Raw genomic sequence first — 22,801 nt, forward strand, 5'->3', positions numbered from 1 at the left:
GTTGCAGGATATCATTGAGTTTACTATTATACTAGAAATGATTTAGGAAGAAGTTTTTAAGATATGAATCGGCAAATGGGTGGGCGTGTGTAGATAGGTAAACATGTATGGAGACTTGGGATAACACACATAATGCCCAATGTATACTTTCTGTGAGCATTGGAAGTGCCCAAGTGAATCGAAAAAACAAACTTTCCCATGGACTGAGAGCGATTTCTTTGTTTGGCTCAATTTGCCTACCTACTTTATACTTAAGGGTGGAAAGGGTTATATTTTCCTCTGTGTAAATAAGTAAAAGATAGATGTTAGTCAGAGAGCCTGTCGGGCTGGTAAAAGTGAACTGTCAGGAGCTGACAACATATGAATGAAGTTACCTTGGAGATGCAACAAAGACCAACAACTAGATGTTGAGGTTTTAATGAATGCCTGCCAAGCGAGGCAGAACATGTGAAAACAGCATGGCTGGACCTTGAAACAAAGGACTGAGGTGCTGGGATGCTGGAGGAACTTGGTGGAGGAGGAGGAGGGATGGTGTAAGGCCACACCTGAAGTCCCTCTGGGACTCTGAGCCCGGAGGAGCCGTTTGGAAACTTTTTTTTTTTTTTTTTTTTCCTGGGTGGCTTGTGTGCAGTCACTCAGCAAACCATTGGCAGGACCAGGAGAAGGGGCAGCCTTAGGGTGTCAGGTTGTGCCCTGATAAGTGTATCAATAGCCTGCTACAAGCATTCACAGAAAACAAAATTACTTAAATGACAAGACTAAGGGATTTTAGATAATGATATATACCCTAAACAACCCAACTTACAGATAAAAACAAGAGCTAATTTCCAGCCCTCTTACCTGAAATGAATTCTCTGTCCAGTCCCTGCTTATAGTATAAACTCCCAAATGCATCCTAGACTGACTCTAGCTAAGTGTCCTGGTTTCAGCTGGGATAGAGTTAATTGTCTTCCTAGTAGCTGGTACTGTGCTATGTTTTGAGTTCAGTATGCGAAGAATGTTGATAACGCTGATGTTTTCAGTTGTTGCTAAGTAGCGTTTAGTCTAAAGTCAAGGATTTTTCAGCTTCTCATGCCCAGCCAGCGAGAAAGCTGGAGGGGCACAAGAAGTTGGCACAGGACACAGCCAGGGCAGCTGACCCAAACTGGCCAACGGGGTATTCCATACCACGTGACGCCCCATCTAGTGTACAAACTGGGGGGAGTGGGGGTGGGGGATCGTGGCTCGGGGACTAGCTGGGTGTCGGTTGATGGGTGGTGAGCAATTGCACTGCGCATCATTTGTACATTCCAATCCTTTTATTATTGCTGTTGTCATTTTATTAGTGTTATCGTTATCATTATTAGTTTCTTCTTGTCTGTTCTATTAAACCGTTCTTATCTCAACCCATGAGTTTTACTTCTTTTCCTGATTTTCTCCCCCATCCCACTGGGTGGGGGGGGAGTGAGTGAGCAGCTGCGTGGTGCTTAGTTGCTGGCTGGGGTTAAACCACGACACGAAGTTTGAGATGCCTGTGGATCAGTAAAGCAAAGGTTTTTCCATGTGTGTTTTCAGTAACAGGTGTCACTTTTAGTACCATTGAATCAGCTGAGATAGAGGGAAGATGACTGATTATGTGTAGATGTGTATAGCTGTCACATTATTTGCCAGGACATGGATTGCATTGGATGGCTCAGAGGGCTGAGTGCTCACTTCTAAACTGGAGGCTCTAGCTTGGTTCTTCCCTACCACTTTCTGCAAATGCAAGGAAGGCTTGGTCTTACTGAGATCTTCAGAGTCTGGCGCTCTGTTTTTCTAGTATTGCCAATAATCTGGGATAATTCCTTCTGTGGAAGGAATATGTGTGGGGCCAGAAGAGCACTATTTGGGGTGGATTTTTTTTCAGTCTTTCAGCTCAGCAGCAAGCAGTTCGCCCAAGCCCCTCTTCTCCTGAATTGGGCTCCTTGGGGCTTGGTGTGTGGGCCAGTAGTAGTATTTTATTGCTGGATTTTTGACCCTCACTTTCCCTGGTGTGGTTTGTTAGTCATAAGGCCAATACTGATCTCAAGTGTGCTTCAAGAGACTGGTCTTGTCCGTGATGGCATGGTGAATTTCTCTCTTCACACAGGGAGCTTGCAATTTCTGTTTATAAAAAAATACTTAACACATGTTTGTTTTGTAATCACTACCTATCCCTCTACCTTGAGGGTGATTTTTCCCATAGTTGCATTGTTGTCTTCAGAAAAGCCTATGTTTTGTGACTTTGGGAAATGTGCTGTCTGCTGTGTGGGAATCTGGAGTATTTAGAGCCTTGCAGCCCAGGTTGTGACTGACTCCTGTCAAGGAAAACTGCTCAAATTTGAGATAACTGGAGTCCTGTTTCCTCCATCGGGTATGGAAAGGAGTGGGACTCTCTGGTTCCCTTCCCCTATGTCAGACCCCACTCTGTGCTAGGTCAGCCAGTGCAAGAGCTGGAACTCTTGTTTGCAGTTGCTACGTCATAAGGTTACCATCTTGCAATATCTTGTTAAGTGTCAAAACCATGCATGCTTTCTTTCTCATGGGCTTGGGTGGACATAAGGACTCCCATTATGGAAAGGTAGAGCAGGTCAATCTAGCTTGTTGATGAGTGCCATCAAAGAAGTAGCATCAACACCAAAGTGATTTCCATGGAAGCTCAGAGAAAGGTTGGAAAAATATTTTGCCTCACAAGAGGATAATTGCAAATGTTTACATATAACAGCCTGTAATGTCTGAAGTTACAGGTGCTTGCTTGTCTGTACCTGTGGGAGGAAGAGCATTTGGTGTATTGGTGTGCTTTCCTGAGTGGATGAGAGCATTCATGCCAGCAGGGACTTCAGGCCTGTGGGATTAAGACCGAAGGGTGTCTGCCTGTCTGGCCATCAGTATTGTTTTGTGCTGGAGCCTTATACAGAAACTAGGACCTCACAGATACGCTCTGCTGCACAAAACCTAACGACTTTAATGTTGTTGCTGAATATAACTTCCAGTGATCTTCCAAACTGTTTCTCATTAGCTGTCCTAGCTGTGTCACTGCTGCTGATGGGAACTGGCCTTCACAGCCTGCTTTGTGAACATACTTTCCAGAGCTCAGCTTGGACAGTGGTTATGGCTCTGCTGCTGTGAGTCTCCTGGATTGGATCTGGGTCCATCCTCAGGAAAGGATTACAAAACAGAAAGCTCATATCATCACTGTTTGTTTATGGTGGTTTCGGGAAATGCGGGAGCAGCGTTACAGCTTGGATCTTTCCATTGAAGCTTGAGATTCTCTGTAGAGAACCTGTCTGCTCTGCACTGCAGTAGCACTGATCTTAGTCCAGAAACAATTCGGGGGTTTTTTGGCTGCACTTTGAAGAAATTCATTCAGTCTAATGGCATTTTGAAGAGGAAAAACAAAAGTATCTGAGAGCCTGAGGTTTGAGAAATTGGCTGTTGCACACGGGGTAGAATTCTGAATGGAAAAATCCTGTGGATTTCTGCTATGCAGAGCTAGTTGTCCAGACCTGTTGCACTACCTCATGTCAGTTAAGTACTATCTAAAAACTACAGGATGGTTGCCACTAAGTGCTCCTATTCAGTTGCATTTCATAGGTTCAAGATTGCCTGTAACCCAAGAAAGAAAGAAACGTGTATGCTGAATTGTTTGTATTAATTTCCATGAGCAAAGCTTTCAGAGTTTTATTAGCTACCTGTTTCACAAGTGCTTTGGATAATTTTAATAATATAATAAAAAAGCCACGCTCTCATAAGCTCTCATAAGAAGGTTGTAAGACAATTGCAAAATGAAAGCTGGTTTAGAGTGAGTACAGGAGGTGGTCAGGCAGCTGAACATGCTGGTGTAGAGCACAGCTGAAGGAGACTGTAGTATTTCGTTGTAGGTGTCCATTGAATCCATACTTGTAAAAGGAGGGGAAATCTAAAAGCAGAAGAAATATGAGAAGTTTAGGGACACAAAGAAAGAATATTCTTGAATGCTATCGTGGATCCTGGCTATAATTCATGCGAACCTGTGCTGGAGCTGTGCTGCCCGCATCTGGAAGGAGCTCGCTAACATTAGTCATTGTGCCAGCATTAAAGGGTGTGCTCAGTCCCTGGCTCCAGCATCCAAGGGCACTGGGCTCTACTTTGAATCTCTCCATCCCTGCCTGTGCACTGAGGAGGTTAACTTCAATTGTGGCCAGGCTGGCCAGGAGGGTGCCGCATGGTGTTGCTGGTTGGGCTTTGGTCAGCACAGCTGCCTGTGGAAGACGGGGAGCTCTGTCTTTGTAAAATTAAATTCCTCTTGGCTCTGGGGTGCTGCATGCTTTGCATTTTTGTTTGGCTGGCAGAAATTCCTGAGAGTGAGTGGGGCATCAGGTGCTTTACATTGGTGTTGTCATTTAGGAGAGATTTTCTTTCTAGTGATTGCTTATTTACTTATTTAAATTAAATTCAAATGGTGGTTTTAGATGCTGAGACTGCCTGAGCCTGTGTTTTCTGAAAGCCCATTAACACAATAATCTGCATTTATGAAAAGCTGAGTATCCTGTCTGAAAGTGTGACAAGTACAGTAAATTTTGCAAGGAGCCTGGCTGGGAGGAGATGCTCTTGTCCCTCCTGCCAGGTTGTCTGCATTGGGATCAGAGTGGTGAATCGTGGGAATGTGCAGGGAGCGGCATTATTCTCTTTCTGTTCTCCATATGGAGATGGCCATTATGGGTCCCACAGGGAGGGTGACTGAAGCGCTGCTGTTAGCCAGGTCAGGTCATGTTTGCATGAAGTGCTGGGGGAAGGACCTAATGCAAAACCCTTGACCAGACTTGTGTCCCCTTCCAGAGACGCACTTGATGCTGCCAGCGTGCTTTATAATCGAGTTGATGAGGGTGTTCACCGACTGGTGATGCTGTCAAACAAACGCATCCAGGAACTGGAGCTGGTGATGGAGTTCGAGAAAGTGGAAGAGTGTTTTAAGGAGGTAAGGCCTGTCTGTTGGTTCCAGTGACTGCCTGCTGCCACCCTGTGACTGGGTGTCCCGCAGCAGGTACTGGGCCTGTTCTCTTGTGTGAAGGTGTAGAATGATGCCTGTAGACTCTTAAAAAGAACAACTGAACATAAGAATTTAAGATAGATTTCCCCCTCCCCACCCCCACATGTGCTGAGGGCCAAGCCACTGTTTCTCCTGCTATCTCCTGATGCCAGGTAAAAGTATTCTGGCTGCTCTCTAGGTGTGGATCAGTCAAACCCCATAAACATCTGTGATGTTTTTACATACTTAAAGGCCACAGTGTAATGGCTTATTGGTAAGCAGCACACTTGGAAGTGGGGTGTCTTTTCACATTGGTCACCAAGAGTGTTGAGGAGCCATCCTTCATGGTCCACCTTGAGAAGGAGCAAAGCAATGGCAATAAGCTGATGAAGAGTCCGTGTGTCCCCTCTAGGCTGTACATCCTGTAGGGTTCGCCTACATCCTGCTGCTGAATGACCCATGCATTGCATACCCCACACTAGCAGCCCGTCCCTGCTGTGCACTCTGTTTAGATTCCTGTGCAGTGCTCAGGTCCCTGCTATCTGATAAGCCCCAGGCACACTCCTTCCCCTCTGGGTGCAGCCCCAGGCACGCTCCTTTTGCCTCTGATGCAGCCCTATATACAGTCTCCAGGCAGGGGAACAGCCTCTTGTCCTTAGCTCAAGAGCTGTGCTCAACCCCCCCACACACCCCTGCACTTCTGTGGGAGCTTAAACTTCCATTCATGTGGTGCTCATTGAAACTCTTTACAGCTGTGGGATAACTGAAGCAAACAGGCACTGGCTTTCAGAAGGACCTTTGAAACCTGTAGCTGTGTAGGTAGAGAACCTTAAAAAGTCATAAAGTAGCTCAGGCTGTCTGAGCGTTCTATGAGATCTCATCAGTTCTTTCAGTGTTGCAGATCCCAGATGTTCAGTGTTGCAGATCCTTAATCCTGAGTTCAACCTCGAGATTATGGAGTTGCATAGTCTTCCTTGCTGTAACTTGTCAACAGTGAGAAGTTTTATGTATCACTTATTACCCTGTGTGTGTGAAGGCTTGTGTGCTGTTTGGACTTCACCTTAGGAACCTGCATTCTTAAAGATCAGTACTAGGACCAGTTTCACCATTGCCCTTCTAGGATTCTGGGCTTGTCTCCTCTGGAGAGAACTGGATTTGCAAAGGACGCTGTAGCCTACCTGTTGCTTTCACAGGCCGAGGTGCATCCAAGAATTTTAATGACTTCCCATTTGGAGGTAGACACTTGGGCGCCATGCACTATGTGTTCAGGACAAGAAGTGTGATGCAAGAACCTAGTAAAGACTCCCTTAAACACACAGGTTCCTAATACCAAACAGAAATGAAAAAAGGCACAAAGGCAGGCTCTGCAACCTGTCCCTGCTTTAAGCTGAACTTTTTTTGATTGAATTGAGCAAAACTGACTGCTCCCAGCTTGCTTTACTTGCAGATCATCAATGGTGGCAGCAGCTGCTCCTGCATTTAAGCCTGCCTGGGAGCTCTAGACAGCAGCAGTGTGCCCCTCTGCAGTATGGGTCACAACCTGGGAACCCACCGCCATCTCCTCCTCTTGCCGATGGGCTTGTTCCATGAGCACAGGCCACCTCTCAGTCCACAAGACTAGGAGTTTGCCCTTGACTGTGGGATTGAGTTGGGATATGGATTTAGATGATACAGGAAAACAGGATGCATGGGCATTATAAAACATTTAGTCTGTCCCTTCCCCAGGTGTAGCTATGCCTGAAGCATTGCAGACAAGTTTGCTAGCCTGTTTTTAAAACCCACTGTTGATGGAGATGCTGTGTTACCCTGCCTAGCCTCCTGTGTTTTCTTTGCTTTTAGGACACTCTTGTTAGTCTTCTACCTGTGTTTGAGGATATAGGCTTATAACTGTGGCAGTGGCTAGGCTCTGTCGAGGAACCTGCAGTTACTGCACAGCTTTGTGGCAAGCTGCCTTCAGAAAGCCAGTAGCTGAGAGTCCCAGAGAACCGTGAAACATTGCAGATGGGGAGAATCCGTCAGTACATTCACACTGACGTAGTTCATGTCCTGCTGGTCAGAAGAGGGAAGTGATGTAGGAAGTCTGGCAGCAGGGAGATTTTATCACACTTTGGGGTAACACTAATAGGAATATCAGGCCAGCCTGCAGGTTGTAGAGCTTGCATTAGGCCATGGCTCACCTGAAACAGAGCCCAAGCAGCTACTCGCCCTGTTTATGCCTAAGGTGAGTGAGTAACAGCAGAGCTTTGCAATTACTCAGTAACCTGAAGTGGAAAAACTTCTAGCAGGAGGCTCAGACTGAAATGCCAAGATGGCGGGAGAAGTGCACGTGCACATTCTTTCCAGTAATGAAATGACCAGCATTGTGAGAGCAGTTCCTTGCTCTTTCCATATAAAGGCCTACCTTGGTGAGTAGCACAGGGTGACTAATAGTGGGGCTTTTCCCTTTTCTCCTAGGTCAGCAGTTGGATCGAGAATGTTGGCAGAAAACGGCTAAAGGAAACGATCAACCTGGATGATTCTTTGGAGATGCTGCTTCAAGCACAAAAACAGTTCAGGGAGTTTGATCTTGTTGCCAGTGTAAGTGTTGTCTGATCGGGAAAAATATATTCTCCAGAGTCTGAGTTGGTAGCATGTGTGCCTTGTATGTGCTCACCTAAACCCATGATGCTCAGATGGCATTGGTAGAGGGTTCATCACCAAGGTGTGTGTCATTCCTTCACGCTACTTATCTTCCCTGCTCTCCTTATGTAGACAAAGACACCAGCTCAGCACCTTAGTAGATGGTATTTGCCAGTCTTGAGGAAAATAACTACTGTGATGGAAGATGGATTTCTTTGTTACTCCCTTGATGTGCTTGTAACACTGCCTTTTTTTTTTTTTTTGATCCTAATTGACCTGTGGCCTTGCTGTGTAGGCCTTTACAAGCTGCTGTGTGGCTAGCGTAAATCATAAAAGAGGTCAGGGCTCCAGAATTCTACTGTAAACAAGTACACCCCTGCTCATGTGATTTGAACCTTAAAATACAGTCTAATTAGCCCTAGCTGTTAATGACCTTGAAGACTATCTACTGTCAGGTCTCCATCCTCATACACAATCCTGTTTTGCTTTCAGGAATATTGCAAAAGAGGGCAGGAAGCACTAAAGAAGATGGATCGATGGGAAGACTTTTCCTCTGTGGATGTACATTCTTACAGGGTAAAGCTGCAGACCTACAAAGATCAACTGGAGGAGTTCTGCACTGAACTGGATGAAAACAGGCACCAAATCTGTGAGATGGTCAGGCTGTATGAATTCTTTGACAAGGTAAGACAAGGCATCTGCTGCACAGAGGAATGTGTAAAAAGCCTGCTCAGACTCAGTCCAGAGCTTGGTTGTTTATTAAAGGTGTGAAACGTAGTGTGTGCACCAACAGGGAGCTGATCTACGACCTGCAAAAGCCCCCGCACGCTTACATGCCTGCAGTTATTTTTTTCAAGTCAGTATGTGGCAGAAGGGATGGGTGTATATTCAAGAAAATGTCTACATCTGTTAAGAATAGAGGTCTTCTGTCTGAGCTGTAGCTTTTAGGCCCTTCTCATGGCTGCAGTGGACAGAAGGATCATGGCTGTACTGGCTCTGATGACAAGGGCCAAGAGATTGGCTGCTTGTGTCCAGTCTTGGCCACCATGCCAGGGTAGGCTGCTTGCATTTTGTTCATACTGCATCCTTATATGCTGGTAAAGTCAGCCTGTTGACCCATGAGGAGTAGCACCCTGCTATTCAGCCTTAAATATAGCCAGCTCTTCTTTTGTGGAGGCCTGTGTGAGGAAATAGAGCACCAGAATGGGGTGCTGTGAAGTGTGGCTGAGGGAACAAGGGGACTGGGTTGGCCCAGGCACCTGGGAAGCAGGAGGAGAGGTTGCATGTGGTGACTGCTGAGTGCCTCGCCTTCTCACTTGTTTAATGCAAATGCACCCATTCAGCAGACCTGCAGTTGGATTTGGTGTCCTTTGATTTCCAAAGCTGCAGATGAATAAACAGTAGGATTTTCTAACTGCATTTTAAAATACAGCTTTGGCAAACACAGAAGGCCAGGGAGCCTGTGCTCCATTTATTCCACACTTGTACAAACATTGGGTATTGAAGTTCTCAAATTCCAGAAAGAATAGACACTAAAAGTTAAGCTGCACCAGATGTAGGTGCCACTTAGTTGCTGCCTCTGAGCTGCCTTGGCAGCCAAAAGTGCTCAGAGGAGGGGGGAGGAGATTCAGCTAAACATGAAAACATTGAGAAGCATCCTGTGTGAGGGAGGAAAGTGGAGAAGGCAGCCCAGAACATTGCTGTCAGGACGTGAGGACTGAGTTTGCTTGGTGGTGCTCTACAGGCCCACTCTAGCTCATCTGTGCAGTTTGCTGTGCAGGTGGGGGACGGTCTTGCTATGGGGATGTGTCATTTTTATTTTTTTTTTTCCACCCAAGGGAGAGAAGAGTGCCTCCTGTGCCATAGGAAAATGGCAAGAACCTGTGCTCTGCTCGCTCACTGAGCACAGACATTCAGGGGCTGCTCTAGTCCCTGAACACCACTTGCCATCATGGGGGATCCTGGGAAGGATCCTGGTAAAGATGGCTTTTGTCATGTTTCTTCTGATAAACTGAGGCACACCTTGCTTGGCAATTCTGTGGCCAAGCCAAACATTGGTCCTGTATGAATGCACCCAGCCAAAGTTGGAAATCTCTGGAACACAGATGTGGGTTGTAGCACCTGATGGCTTCTCTGTTCTCTGTTCAGGTAGAGTAGTAGCTCTTGGGCTGCCAGGGTAGTCAGATATGACTCAACAGCAGTGGGTGTTCTTCCACAGCTTCAAAGCCTTTCAAAACCTGGGCCATTCTCAGGGGCATAAATGTTACACAGACCCGAAAGATGGACCGTTTCTTTTCTTAGGGTGTCATAGCGCTGCTCATATTGCTTCTTTTTGGTGGATGACAACTGGGGGATACAGTCCTTGGCAGCAGCATCCCTCTTGGTCATGCCTTCCATGCTGCACAGCCCCAGTGAAAACTGAATTATAGTGGCACAGTGTGTTTGCACACTACTTTGGTGTGGAGGATCGGTATCTTGCTTAGTGAGGGAGGAGGATTTTGATCTCACTGGTTTCAATAGAACTATAAACAATGCTGGTGGTGTAAATATTAACACGTGTGTATTGTGAACTGCTGGCCAACCAAAACCAGGGGTGTGGAGGGGGATGCATCCTGAAGCTGTAGGATGTGTGCAGAAATCGCTGCGCAGCATAGAAGTTCTTTCAGTGCCGATTATTTTGATTTCGATCTCCAGAATGCTTTCTGCCTTCCCAAAGCAAAGTCAGTGGTGTGGTCTGGGAGGTGGGGGGAAAGCAGAAGATTTTATCTAAACTGATGTCACTCTCTTCTGATGCTGAGCTGCTTTGGCCTTCCTGCAGTGATCTTGTCAGTGCCTGCCTAACCCTTTTCTCTCTTCCCTAATATCTGAGGGGATATCAACAGCAGGAGTCTACACTAAGCGATGTCCTTGATTTTCCTTCTTGTAAAGAGCCTGCAGCGTGCCAGACCCCAGGATTTGGGGAAGAAGCCTGAGGACGCATAAGCAATGTATGCTGTGGTAATGAGCTGGCAAGCTCAGATCTCTCCAAACATCTCAGCATGTGCCAAGGGAGTGGAGCGCCCATCATGGGGATCATGGTATTCATCCCTTGCGTATCTTGCTGCCTGCTAGGAATGGGAGGCTCCGTTCTGCTGGCCCTTATGCATGTGGTGGGCAAGTGTTTCACAGGGTGCTGCCTGTAGCTGCTGGACAGGCCATGGGACAGGACAGCACAACCCCATATAGTCCATCAAGACACTGTACTGTGTTTTTCACTGCTTGGCAGTTCTTGATGGCCTGTCAGAGCTCCCTGCGATGAGGCAGGCTGAGCTGGGCCAGACCACATGGAGCTTGCACATGGGCTGGCAGGGTTCCCTCCCCAAAGCCATGACCAGTGCCAAGCTGGATGTTTCCATTTGTCCCCACTTCCTTTGTGGCATGAGCTCTTGGTGCCTGACAAGGGCTGGATGATGGTTGGGCTGAGGCAGGAGGAGCAGTGAGGGAAGCTGCCTTCCCCATCTCTGACTGCGGGCAGAGAATTGTTTTTCAGTACCACAAACTCGGCACGGGCACACTCGGGGACCTGACATCTTCCTGTGGCTTCAAGCCTGGTCTGGCTGCTGTCCCTTGTTTACTCAGTTCCAAGACTCTGTTGGGATCTGACACCACACAGTGCTTTGGGGAAGAACTGGGGAGCTGAGCAAGCAAGGGTGTGTATGTTGTACTGAAAGCACTGATGTCTGCTTTGTTCTGGGGTGCCTGCAAGGGCAGACCCCAGTACCCTTCTCTTCCACTGCCTATCCTGGCTTCACAGTAACACTGCCATAGGCACACCATCGTTACCAGGAGGAGCTAGAGCAAGTCTCCCTCTCCTTGCTTACCTTGTTAGCCTTCACATTTTTTCCTTTCTCAAGCTTGCTTTGGGTGAAATTATTTCCCAGGTCACTCCTATATCCCAGCTCTCTGCATACGCTTGACTTTACTGTAAGCAAAGTGCCCAGCTGCCTGGACTGCAGGCTTGAAATGGCCCATGTGAGAGCTGTGTGCCCTGTCAGGACCTCAGCTACCTAACTCGCAGTGGCATGTCTAATGAGTCAGAGCACACAGCACAGTCTCTGCCAGCCCTGGGATGACAACCAGTCCTGCAGAAGGTCTGTAGTGAAGGTGCACTTGCTGGCAAAAGTCACTCTGTTGGAAGAAAGCACTGACCCAACCAGAAAGGGCAGAGTCCCATCACACCGGCTCAGCACCTGCATACCCTGCAGCTGTGTGGTGGTGTGGTGCCCAGAGCCTCGCAGCTGAACTGCCTGTATCATTACAGGAGGGCCTGAGGCAGCTCCAGGGGCTTTTTCCTGCTTGTCAGGATGTTGTGTAAGATGCTGCCTCTTTTGGTGCTCAGGGAAAGTATGGGCATTGCTCTGCCATGGCCTGGGAGCCTCTTGCAGCTTGGGGCCTTGCCTTGCATTTGCTTTCCGAGGGAAGCCATTTGGAGGCCCAGTGCTCAGGATTTTTGGGGTGAGGATGGTCAAATAGTAGCGTTTCCCTTGTTGGGATTTCTTGGGGCTCTGCTCCATGAGCTGTTCCTTCAGTGGTATTCTCTGGCTTGCCACCCTTGGATCCCTTCTCTCAAAGGACCCCTGGCTGTCATTCTGTGCTGATTCTGGTTCCTTGGTAGTGATCTCCAGTCATCCCTGGCTTCTTTCTGCTGTGTGCAAGGAGCTGTTGCTTCTGAGCTCCACTTGGAGCAGGCAGAGTGTTGCCCAACCCCTCTCCATCTCTGACATCTCTCACCGAGTGGGTTACCTGCGCTCACGTGTGGATCTGCCCCCACTGTGGGTTCTCCTCCACTCCCCTCCTCCTCTCCCTCTCCTCCTCAGCCACTTTGTTCTTCGTGGCTTAGAAAACAAAGCCTTTGGCAAGTGAAGGAGGTGCCTGCCCTTCCTGGGGGAGGGCCAGCTGGCCTGCATTTGATTATGGCAGCGCCTCCTCATCCCTCCCCATTGTCCTTGCTGCTGTAGGAATGCCAGCCTTTTTGCGCTCCATCCCGTGAACAAGTGTTGCTGCCTCTGGGGCCCAAAGAGGGGCTGGGGCCCTTCTTCCCATCCGTCCAGGCCCGGCTGGCGGGAGAGCCTCTCTGCACATCTCCATGCACCTTCCCTCTGAGTCGCATACACCCCGTCCTGACTCTGGCAGCAGACAGACACAGCAAACCCTCTTGTAAGTACCAAGTGTCCGGCGCCCCAGCTGACGTGTGAGTTGTATTGAGATTGTTTGGAAACAATGTAAGAGAAGGCTTTTCACTCGGTTGCTTGTATGTGTCTGTATGCATCCAGCATGAATCAGAGTGCTTTGTGTGCGTCTTTTGTGTGCTCAGACAGAGCCCTGTGAGCTGTGTGCATCTTTGCATGGTCCCTCCGAATGCCAGGGTTGTGCTGTCTGTAATACAGCAGTGCCTGTCCCTCTTTCTCTTTATTAGAGGTTATTGCATGATCATTTCAGTGAGCATAGTTTAACTGCACCTAGGAGTTGTTGCTGGGATTGCGCTCCTCCAGACTAGCTGGATGTATGCACAGGGCAGGTGGTACCCTTTGATCTGCCCGGACTTCTGTTAAAGGTTGTGGACAGCATGAAAGGGGACTTCTCTCCTCGACTGCTTCAGGGTTTGCTGGGCTTGTCTTCTGGGTGACTGAGACCTGCTGGCACAGTGTTCCCAGCTTTGAGAGATGGATCTGATCTTAGATGTGACAGCAGAAATCCAGAGCATGATAAATTAGCTGACTTCTGTAGATGTCATTACCTCTCACTTCTCCCCAAAAGACTCAGAACAGCGACCTGTTGATACCTTGTTTTCTGCTGTGCTTAGTTTCTGATGATGTACCGGCTATAATGTTGCAGATGATGGTTTTGAGGAGGGGAAAAAAAAAAAAAAAATTCAAGTCCCCTTCAGGCAACAAATTATTGATATTTCTTTTTGCTTAGCCTTTGATGAGGAAAGAAGGGTTGTGAATGCTGGTCTGTGGGAAGTTGGAAAGGATCCTGGTGGCTGCGACCTAAAAGTGTGATTTTTCTATCACTGGCTGTTTGGCACAGTTTGAGAGTTAATTTGACTGAAAGGGCTTTATGATTCCCTGCTCTGGGAATGTGCTTGGAGAAGTGGAGAATAAAACTTAGCACCAAGGTCAAAAAAGAGGCATTTGATGTATCCTTACTGTAGCGTACTTACTATGAACAGAGACGCAGGTCACCGTGCCACGATGCTTGTCACTTGCTAGCAGTCCTGTGTAGGTCAGAACATGGCTTTGCCCCCCAGCACCTCCGAGCAACTGAAGTGTTTGCTGTGGCTTATAATAAAGTCTTTGGGAGAGGTTTAACATGCGCTATTCTCTCTCTACCTCTGTGCAGAGATTGGCTTTACTTTTCTGGGGATGGGCTGTACAATATTCTCAAATAACAGCTTTCATCTGATTACTGGTGCAGGTTCTCAAGATCATGAAAGAAGATCTGAGTAGCACAATAGAGAGGAATATATACTGTGCCTTCCTGATGCTGAAAAACTGTTTTAGGGGAAGCCACTGTTGTCTGGCTTCAGCATTGTCTGACAGCAGCTGTCTCATCTCTGCCTCTTCTCTCTCCTTCCTCAGTTACGCTTGTAAAGTCATGCCCCTAGACAGACATCTAGTCTGATTTGCTCTCCGGTTTCATGGGTGTCATTTTTCATGCACAGCCTGAAGCAGTTGGGGGAATGAGCCTCGAGGTTGGAAAATTGATCCTCTGGCAGAGTTCATGCAAGGTTAATGTGTGAAATCTCTCCCTTCTCCTTCCCGCCAGGTTTTTGCTGGAGAAGTCTTCTTGCAAGGTTAATAAGCCTCTAATGTTTACTTTCCCATCAAAGGGTGTTCATGTGTCAGAAAGTTTCTGCTTTGCGTTGGAGTTTGAGATAGCCCTCTTGCACAAACAAGAAGTCCCAGACATTTAAATCTTATCTGCTACAGCTCCCCTGTATTTTTCTGTCTTGCAAAATTAGTGATTTGGAAACTGTTCTGTTTTATGAATTATCCAGTAATTCACTGCTGGATCTACTGGTGCCCAGGCTATTTTCTCCTGTGTTTCATCAATTACTTTATTGTCAAATTGGCATCACGGCAGTGCCCCTAGCTCCTGCAAGCTCTGTGACAGTAGGTGAATGCCAAATGGTAGTTAGCACCAGCAGCACTCTGTGCTCCTTTCTGGTTGCACAACACGGGTGTGAGACTGATGCTTAAGTTTGTCCCTCAGTGTTACAGGGCAGCAGTGAATTAAGTAGGGTTTTTCATGTGCTAAATCCAAGCACAATATGCAGTTGAAGGTGAGGGGTTCTTTGGTTGAGATGCTTTTGAGCACCTGTCCCCAGCACCACAGGCTCTGCTTTAGTGCAGTATGAGGTCTGTGTGATGTGTTTGTGGCATGTGCAGGGGGGTAAAGCCTTGATCTGACTGTCTGGGGTCCTTCTCCCTCCTACTGTGCTGGCCAAATCCTCCCCATTGCTGGAGGGCACAGCAGGAAGAAGAGGCTGGGGGAGCCAGCCAGTGTGTAGCATCTTTTTGGATGTAGGCTGCTTACCCCTCAACTGCCTTCCCTGATCCCGGGAGTGCCAATGTGTTCTGCTACTGCTGTGTATGCAGGGGGGCAATGCTTGGTATGCTGAAAGCACCTTCTGCCTTCATCCTTGATCACCAGAGCACCTCTCTGTAAATATTCCTTAGTGGCCCATGAGCATAAACTGACAGTTGTCTGAAAGTCTGGGGCTTCCATTCTCCGAGTTGGGTGGGATCAAATCTCCTGGAGGATCACGACACTGGTAGCCAGTCAGTAATGGCAGGGAAGAAGCATTTCCTCCCAGCAGGTTTAGGGATTTCCTAGCTCGCATCACAGCTGATCTGCAAGGGGAGCGCATTGCACTTGAGGTGTAAGATCGAATGCTAGCAGAGATCTTTCCTCAGCTGACTGCAGCCTTGTGCACATGTGCAAAATTTTGGGTTTGGGTGCTTTTTTTCATTCTAATCTTAGGATAGGAGCTGCACAGGGTGACAGGTTTTCTGCATGTTTGTGTGCTGGCATCCATCTGGATGCTCAGATCCTCATGGAGGCTGGAATTCCCTTTAGTCATGGGAGTTAAATAGATCTGTTCAAGCAATCTGGACATGAAGCTCCCCTCAGTGTACAGATGGGGCTGAGGCTCACAATGGCTCCCATCTGCATATCAAAGCCCTGGACATATGGACAGGGTTTTCCCAAGCACCCACTGCCTCTGACCAGACTCCTTTCGCTACTCCATGGGGGCTTGCATCCTGCATCCTCTGAGTACATCTTGGCGTGCTCTTAAACTGGGGAGCTATTTCTACCTTTGTCAGCTACCCTGAAGAAGGGAGACCCAACAGATGCGCTGGGTGTCTGGGTTCAGTTTCAGTTTCACATCTCCCAAGGCACAAGCACCTACAGTGCAGTGCAGAGAGATCCCAGCACATCATTGAATAATTAAGTGGAGTTTGGCTCAGCTTGTCACAGGGGAAAGGATGTGAACTGAAGACTACAGAGAAAGCATCCACACTCCCCCATCCAGGCCTAAAGGCGTACTGGAGGTTTTGCAATCCCCAGCTGGGCATGGAGGACCTCATTAGAAGGGAGACAGTGCAGAGCAGACAGGAGACACCTGCCACAGTCCAGTCTGTCCTCACTGGCCTGTGGTGTACTATTACAGCGGGGTGTTTGTACAGCATAACGATGTGGCTGTCGGGACAGATGTAAAAGTGAAGCATGCAAAAAAGTGATTTGTTGCTGTTGTGCAAGTTGCCAGCTTTGGTGACTCACGCATCTTGCTGTGGCTTGATCTTCAATCTGGCTGGTAACTTGAGGCTCTTGGCCCTCTCCAAAGAGGGGAGTTCTCCCCTTCACTAAAAGAAGCCTGAAAACGTGTTGCCCTTTTCCTCCTCCTCCTCTAGGCAGTGGTCATACATCCACAAATACACACGCTCACTCCTTCATGCCTTCTGCTTTCTCAGCCATCAGTGAGTTACACTCAACATGTGTAACTTCTTTCAAGTCAATCTTCAGATGGTTTCATGACTCTGTAGTGACTGGTGTAGGCTGTACCCAAATGAAGGATGAGCCACCAGATTCCAGTTGTTAGGGGCAGCCAGAGAGAAGGACGGTGGCCAAAACAGACTGCAGCATGGAGTTTGGGTTTGTAACTGGTGAAGCACCAGAAAGGAGAGAGGATAATACTCACCGAGGCACTGAAACAGCATCTGCTCTTATTCTGGTAGGAAGGGGTTGTGAGCAGAATTTCATTGACAGAAAAGCTTTGCTATAAGTGCAGAAAGCTGCTGAAAAAATGGGCAGTGCCTCAAACTTGAAGAGGCTGGTTTGCAGCAAAGGCAAACATTAAAGTTTCTGATTTTACTGGCAGCAAACTCAGCCCCCGGTCCTCTGGACTTGGGAGCTTTTAAGTGTTGAGAAAATTCCCTTGGCAGGGGCGGGGGGGTCTGTCCCTGGAGTGACTAGAAAAATCAGTGCAGAATCTACACAAGGATGCAAAGTCATGAGGGACTGTGGAGCAGAAAGGAAAAACTGAGGGAAAACTGCACGTTGTCAGCTGTTGGGAGGTTTTCTGCAGCTGCAGAGCAGTGGAAGCTGTGGGGAGGGCAAATCTCAGACACTTGCTGCCCACCTTCCTAGGGAGTCATTTTATACATACACACACATATAAATATATACATATGTGTGTTATATATACATAGGTGTGTGTCTGTATATAGGTATATAATGAAACTGGCACAGGCTGCTCTGTGGGAGCTCTGAATTGTACTGAAGCAGGGGTTATTGTAGCTTGTTGTGATTCATCAGTTGAGTCAGCCTGTTCCTAATGGAGCTACCCTAGGTGTTGCCTGGCAGTTGCAGCAGTAGTTAAAGAAGGGCAAGCATGCGTCCTGCACGCCAGCACCAGCACAACAAGCCACGTTTGCCCTTTGGGTCCTCGTGCTGTCGTCAAGAGAGCTGAAATCATGTGCAATCCTATTTTATCCAATTATGTTCTCCTGTAATTAGACTCTTCTGGACTTGTCAAGCTTGGTTGCCCAGAGGGGAAACGAAGGGATTTTTGAGCTCTGTTAGCATTCACCCACAGTGCTGCTGCAAAAGGATTTCCAAGCAAGTTGCTCTAACGAGCACCCTTTGATGGTGCTTGGGCTGTGGTGTGCCAAGAACCAACCCTGACCAGTGTTGCTTCCTTGACCCCTTGTTCTTCTTTCCTGCGCAGCTGTGGGTATCTACTTGTTCTCCTTTCTTACACTTAAATCCAAGGAGTTTGTAGTCTGCACTTGTCTCTCATCCTTTGCCCTCCCACAGTGTTTGTACAGCATCTGGGGCTTGGTAACAGGCAGAAATGCAAATAAAGGATTTAAAGTTTGTTTTCCTTAGCAGCTAGTTTTAGGCAAACTGGTGATTTCAGTGGTCTCTCCTCCCTTGGAGAGAGGAAGGGAGGTACTATGAGCTGCACAGCAACTCAGAAATGGTTTAGCTTTTTATTTGAAAAGGGTGAGTCCTTTCCTCCATGTTTAAAGCTGAGCTTTTACCAGCTACATCCCCTGTAGGACACAGTTTTGATTAGTTTGGTTTCTGCTGCTAATGAATCCCAGCAGGGTTTCAAATGCAGTTTGGAAAAGTCGAATGCTACAGGGTGGGGAAGAGAGTAACAGCAAACCTCTGCATAGAGAGGAGATTACTTCTAACTTGGTGGCTTTGCTGAAATGCTTGTGTTCTGAAATGACATGGTTTCTTGTACAGCCAGGTGTGGCTGCCTGCTCGTAGAGTTGCAAATCTTGCTAGAAGCAAGCAGGGGCTTTGGCTTTCAGAGATGTGGAAAAAGCATTGCAATGTCTAGGAGGGATCACTGTTTTCTCCAAAGCTCTCGTGTGTCCAGTGGCAGCTTGGTTTGAATTTTGCTTGAATTGGGGTCAGTTGGGATGTTTTCTCTCCCTGTTTTTTGCACTGTGAAAGAAAGGGGATCTGGCCTCCATCCAGTCAGGGTGTTCTCTGCACACTTCAGTAGTTCTCACGTGAAGTGTGGCCCCTTCCCCCTTTGCCTTGTCTCTGGTTACCAGGGCTCCTCAATCTGGTATTTAGGCTAGCAGCATTTGCTTGTGAATAGCCAGAGCTGAGGTGATGCACTGAAGCAGTGGCCCTGCCTCAGTCCGGCCATAGGGGATGGTAATGTACAGCACAGAGCTGGGCGCAGCCAGGATATGGACCCCCTCTGTATGGATGGAAAGGTAGGATGAGGCCTATTTTTAACAGATAAATCAACTTGCCAGGGGGACATCTGCAGGTCCTGAAATCTTGCCCTTTCCATGCTCCTTCCTTCATGGGTGTTGTTAGTATTGGTGGGTGGGAGCCTGAGGAAAGCCCAAAGCAGATCTAAGCGAGTGGTGAGCTGACCACTTTCTGCTATAGCTACTTGGTCTCTTGAGTTAGCAGAGAAACAGGCTTGTCACTATTTGCCCTCTGACAGCTCTTGTGACAGTAAGGTTTTAGCCTGGATAATTTTGCTTTCAATATATTTTGGTGTAAAATGGCTTTTTAATTGTGGTCTTTCTGAACTGTCAGCATACAAAGCAGTCTCCAGCCACAGGTCCCTGCTAATGCTGTGTGTGCAGCAGCCTGTGACAAGTGACACATCAGTGTTGTGAGCAGGAGTCAGTTCTCAAAGCAGCCTGAAGTCATGTTGGACTTTAGAGGGAATAAGCCCAAATGAGAATCTATAATGAGAGGAGCACACCTGGGAGCAGGCATTTTTGTGCAAGAGAGCAGCATTTACTTTGGACTTGTGTTCTGGTAAGCGCCCCGTCACACTTTACTCTTGTGCTGCAAGTGCTGCGACCACTGTCTCATCTCTGCAGGGTGGTTCAGTGCCAAGACCTTGGGCTGCTAGCAGAGCAGGGCAGCTGCAGGAGTCAGTGCCTACGTGGCACCACATATAGCTGTTGGGAATAGCTTGGCGCAGTTCACAACAGTACCTGTGAAGCTTTGACCTTTTCTGGCTGCACCAGTTCTGTCTCATTTGCTGCAAGCCAACCTCATCTTGCTCTTCTAACTCACAGCTGAAGTTAAGGGCACTTAGAGTGAGCATAGTGGTGGTGAGAGGAGGTATTGTTAAAAGGGGAGTTGGGCAGTTGTTTCTTGCTCCAAAGACATGTGATTTGTTGTGTCTCACTAATGAACAGCAGAGTGAAGCACAGCTTGCATACTGGAGCTGCATGCAAGCTGGATTAGGGCTTGTTTGATGATGTTGGTTTCTTTTTTGCTGTCCTTGGCAATATTCCCAGCTGTTGTGCTGCTTCCCTCTCTCTGCATTATAGAAAGCAAGGGAGTGGGGGGCTTGCAGTCCTGGGACATTGCCGCAGAAGGATGGGAGACTTGGTGTGTCTTGTTGCTGTGCTTCAGTCATCAGCTTCAGTCATCATACCCACAGCTGTATTGCATCCCTGCCTGTGGTGTTGCTCCCATCAGGATCAGTCTTGGCTTTTCATCACCCCTATTGCAGCTCCCCTGTACAGTCTCTTCAGATTCAGAAGGAAACCTTCTCGCAGCAGATTTAGTCACCCACCTGGGTGCATTTTTCTTCTGCAGAAAATTGGAGGGTTTGTGATCTGCCTACTCCACCTGCCTCTGCCTATTCAGATACCCAGTTTCCTATGTGACAAGGAAAATACAGTTACAATCATCGTCTCCCCACAGGAAGGGATGAAAGAGAAGGTTTGGACAAAGGCAGGCCCCCTTGAAATTGCCCCTTCTGGCATCTGTCTGCAGATGCAGTGTCTGTCTCCTGTCTTGGCTACCCAGAAGGTGTCTTAGAGATCACTGGACCTTGATTATGAGAGTAATCTGGTGGATTTGTGATAGGTTTGGGTTGGGGAGGTGTAATATCTGAGTGGTGGCTCAGGTGAGGATCCAGGACCACTGGAAGGCTTTCTATGCAGTGCTGGCAAAGTGCCCTGAGCCAGGGCCGAGCAGCTTCTCTTGGCCTGTATTTGCAGGTGGCACTTCAGTGGTGCCAAAGACAACAGACTCCAGGAGCTTCTGTCCTCGATGCACTGAAAGCCTTGCCCTTGGTGAAATGAGCAGGGACAAACACAGGGTGGTGGGCTTGAGGGTTGCACTGTGCTCCAGTGAAGTCCCTGGGTCTTCCTAATGGCACAGCAGGTCCCCAAGAGCCCCTGCCTCCCCCAGGCAGCCTGGCAGGACCAACCTGTCGCTGACTCCTCATGCCAGTGCTGGATAGGTGAGCCCTGTGTATGCAGGAAGCACATTTGTCTTTAATCCCGTAATTGAGAGTTTCAGTAACGACTTGTCTATAAAGATCAAAAGCTGAGGTACAGGCTCCTTCCTGCCTGGTTCCAGACATGGTTGGGAAGATTCAGCTTCCCTGCACACAGGTGCCTCCTCTTATGTAGGAGCAGCTCTTGCAGCTTTGCAGAGAAGCTGTAGGTCTACCTGCTCCCCAAAAGCCCCACAGCTGGAGGGCAGTATCCCGGCTTGGCTGAGTGTGGTTTGTAACCTTACCAGGACACAGATGATGGCAATACCCCTGTCTGCATGAGGGTGTTCCCTCCTGGGTGCCGGGGCACACTTGGTCCCTGGAGAGGGCTGCCATTTCATGTGCTAAAAGGGGCAGTTGAAGCAGGTGATGTGACTGGAGAAAGCCTTGGTGGCCACTTTTAGCATGTTACTGAGCAAGCTGCAGGGTGTGGAGTGCTGCTCCCATTGTGCAGGGAACAAAGCTGAGCTATTCACTGGCCTGCGACAGGCACTGGGGATGGAAGAAATGCCATCGAGATTTAGAGTAATTTCTGCACAGCCTTTGGAGTCCTCACCAAGAAGAGACAGATACCAGATGAAGATGAGGGGTGGTGGGGCTGCCTACCTGTGTGGTTTGCAGCCCTGATTCCTCCTCGCTGTAGCCCCATGCAGATCCATGGAGTTTTCTAGAAATAAAAGAAGCCTCTTTTCTGTCTCTCTCTCCCATCTGTGGATGGAAATGAGGTCGTCAGCCTCGAAGGCCTTCATAGCGCAGCTACCTTCCCAACTGGCTGCTGTAAAGGCTAGGCTGGCCTGCTGGCTGTGCCTGTCCTGCACATTGCTCTTGGCATCCTCTTTCAGAGCCCCATGTCCCTTTTGAGCTCAGCTTTTCCTGTCAGTGAGTGAAAGGGAGCCAGCATGCAGTCTTTGGTCAGGATCACCCATTGACCTTCACAGCCAGAAGTGAGATGTACCCTTAGCCCACACTGATGGCCAGCCCTTGCTCCAGGCAGAGCTCAAAGGGGTTGGTGTTGGTTCGTGTACAGCTGGAGGGAGCAGCTCAAAAAAACACAGCAAAATAGGCCACCTGTCACTGCCATGTGGATCTGGTGGGCTCAGCTGCACTCGGCGTTTCACCTCGCCTTGATATGCATCTGCCTCCAGGGAATAAAAGACCCTCCACATCACAGATAAATGCAGATTCTCACCGGGGTCTGGCATGTCCTCTGCCTCTGCATGCCCCTCCTGGCCCCCAGCAGTGGGCAAGTCTAGAGCATAACCTGGATCAAGAGGCAGGCAGGTCAGGAGGCTGTTGCTGTGCTAGGCAGGGTAATGGGAGGAGAGGGAACTGCTGCTCTTTTGATTGTCCTGTGCTGCGGTTGCATGGGGCTGTTTGAGAAGCACTTTCACTGAGCAGCTGCTGGTGTTTCTGAAGCAGCTTCTTGCTCCGCATGAGTAATGGGGCTGGCTGCATGCACGCTGTGCAGCTGCAGCTCAAAAGAGCAATGTGGATGTCTGTGGGAGCTCCTGTGGAATCTGTCCCTGGAGTGACTCTGCTCAGTCTGCAGGCTACCCATCATGTGCTGGCATTCAGCTCTCGTACAAACAGCAGCGCCTGGTGCTCATAGCTGTCCCCATCCAGGAGCTGGGCACCATGTGAATGAAGCACCTCCTGCCCTGCCTACCTCTGTCACCAACAGAGAGTGAGCCTGGCACCTGATCTGTTTGACCACCGGGTCCCTGATGGGGATGCAGTGTCTGCTCCACATCTGCAAAAAGCTTGGGTGGATTTTCTTGGTGTTGAAGGCTCTATTCTGCACAAAAATAAGTGCTTTAAGCTCTCTGAGTGCAGTCTGTCACAGTAAG

At 48.4% G+C, this 22,801-nt stretch overlaps 1 protein-coding gene across 7 annotated transcripts in view; it reads left to right on the top strand.

Moving 5' to 3' along the window:
• PLEKHG4 (pleckstrin homology and RhoGEF domain containing G4) overlaps window positions 1–22,801 on the top strand; it is a 95,542-nt gene that overhangs the window by 61,604 nt on the left and 11,137 nt on the right. For all 7 annotated transcript variants that reach the window (XM_052796771.1, XM_052796773.1, XM_052796766.1 and 4 more), the window contains exons 11-13: window positions 4,816–4,954; window positions 7,460–7,582; window positions 8,117–8,308. In XM_052796771.1, the coding sequence (XP_052652731.1) occupies window positions 4,816–4,954; window positions 7,460–7,582; window positions 8,117–8,308 (454 nt within the window). The remainder of the gene's footprint in view (window positions 1–4,815; window positions 4,955–7,459; window positions 7,583–8,116; window positions 8,309–22,801) is intronic.

This window comes from Harpia harpyja, chromosome 9 (genome assembly GCF_026419915.1).
Source record: "Harpia harpyja isolate bHarHar1 chromosome 9, bHarHar1 primary haplotype, whole genome shotgun sequence".
Classification (NCBI taxonomy): domain Eukaryota; kingdom Metazoa; phylum Chordata; class Aves; order Accipitriformes; family Accipitridae; genus Harpia; species Harpia harpyja.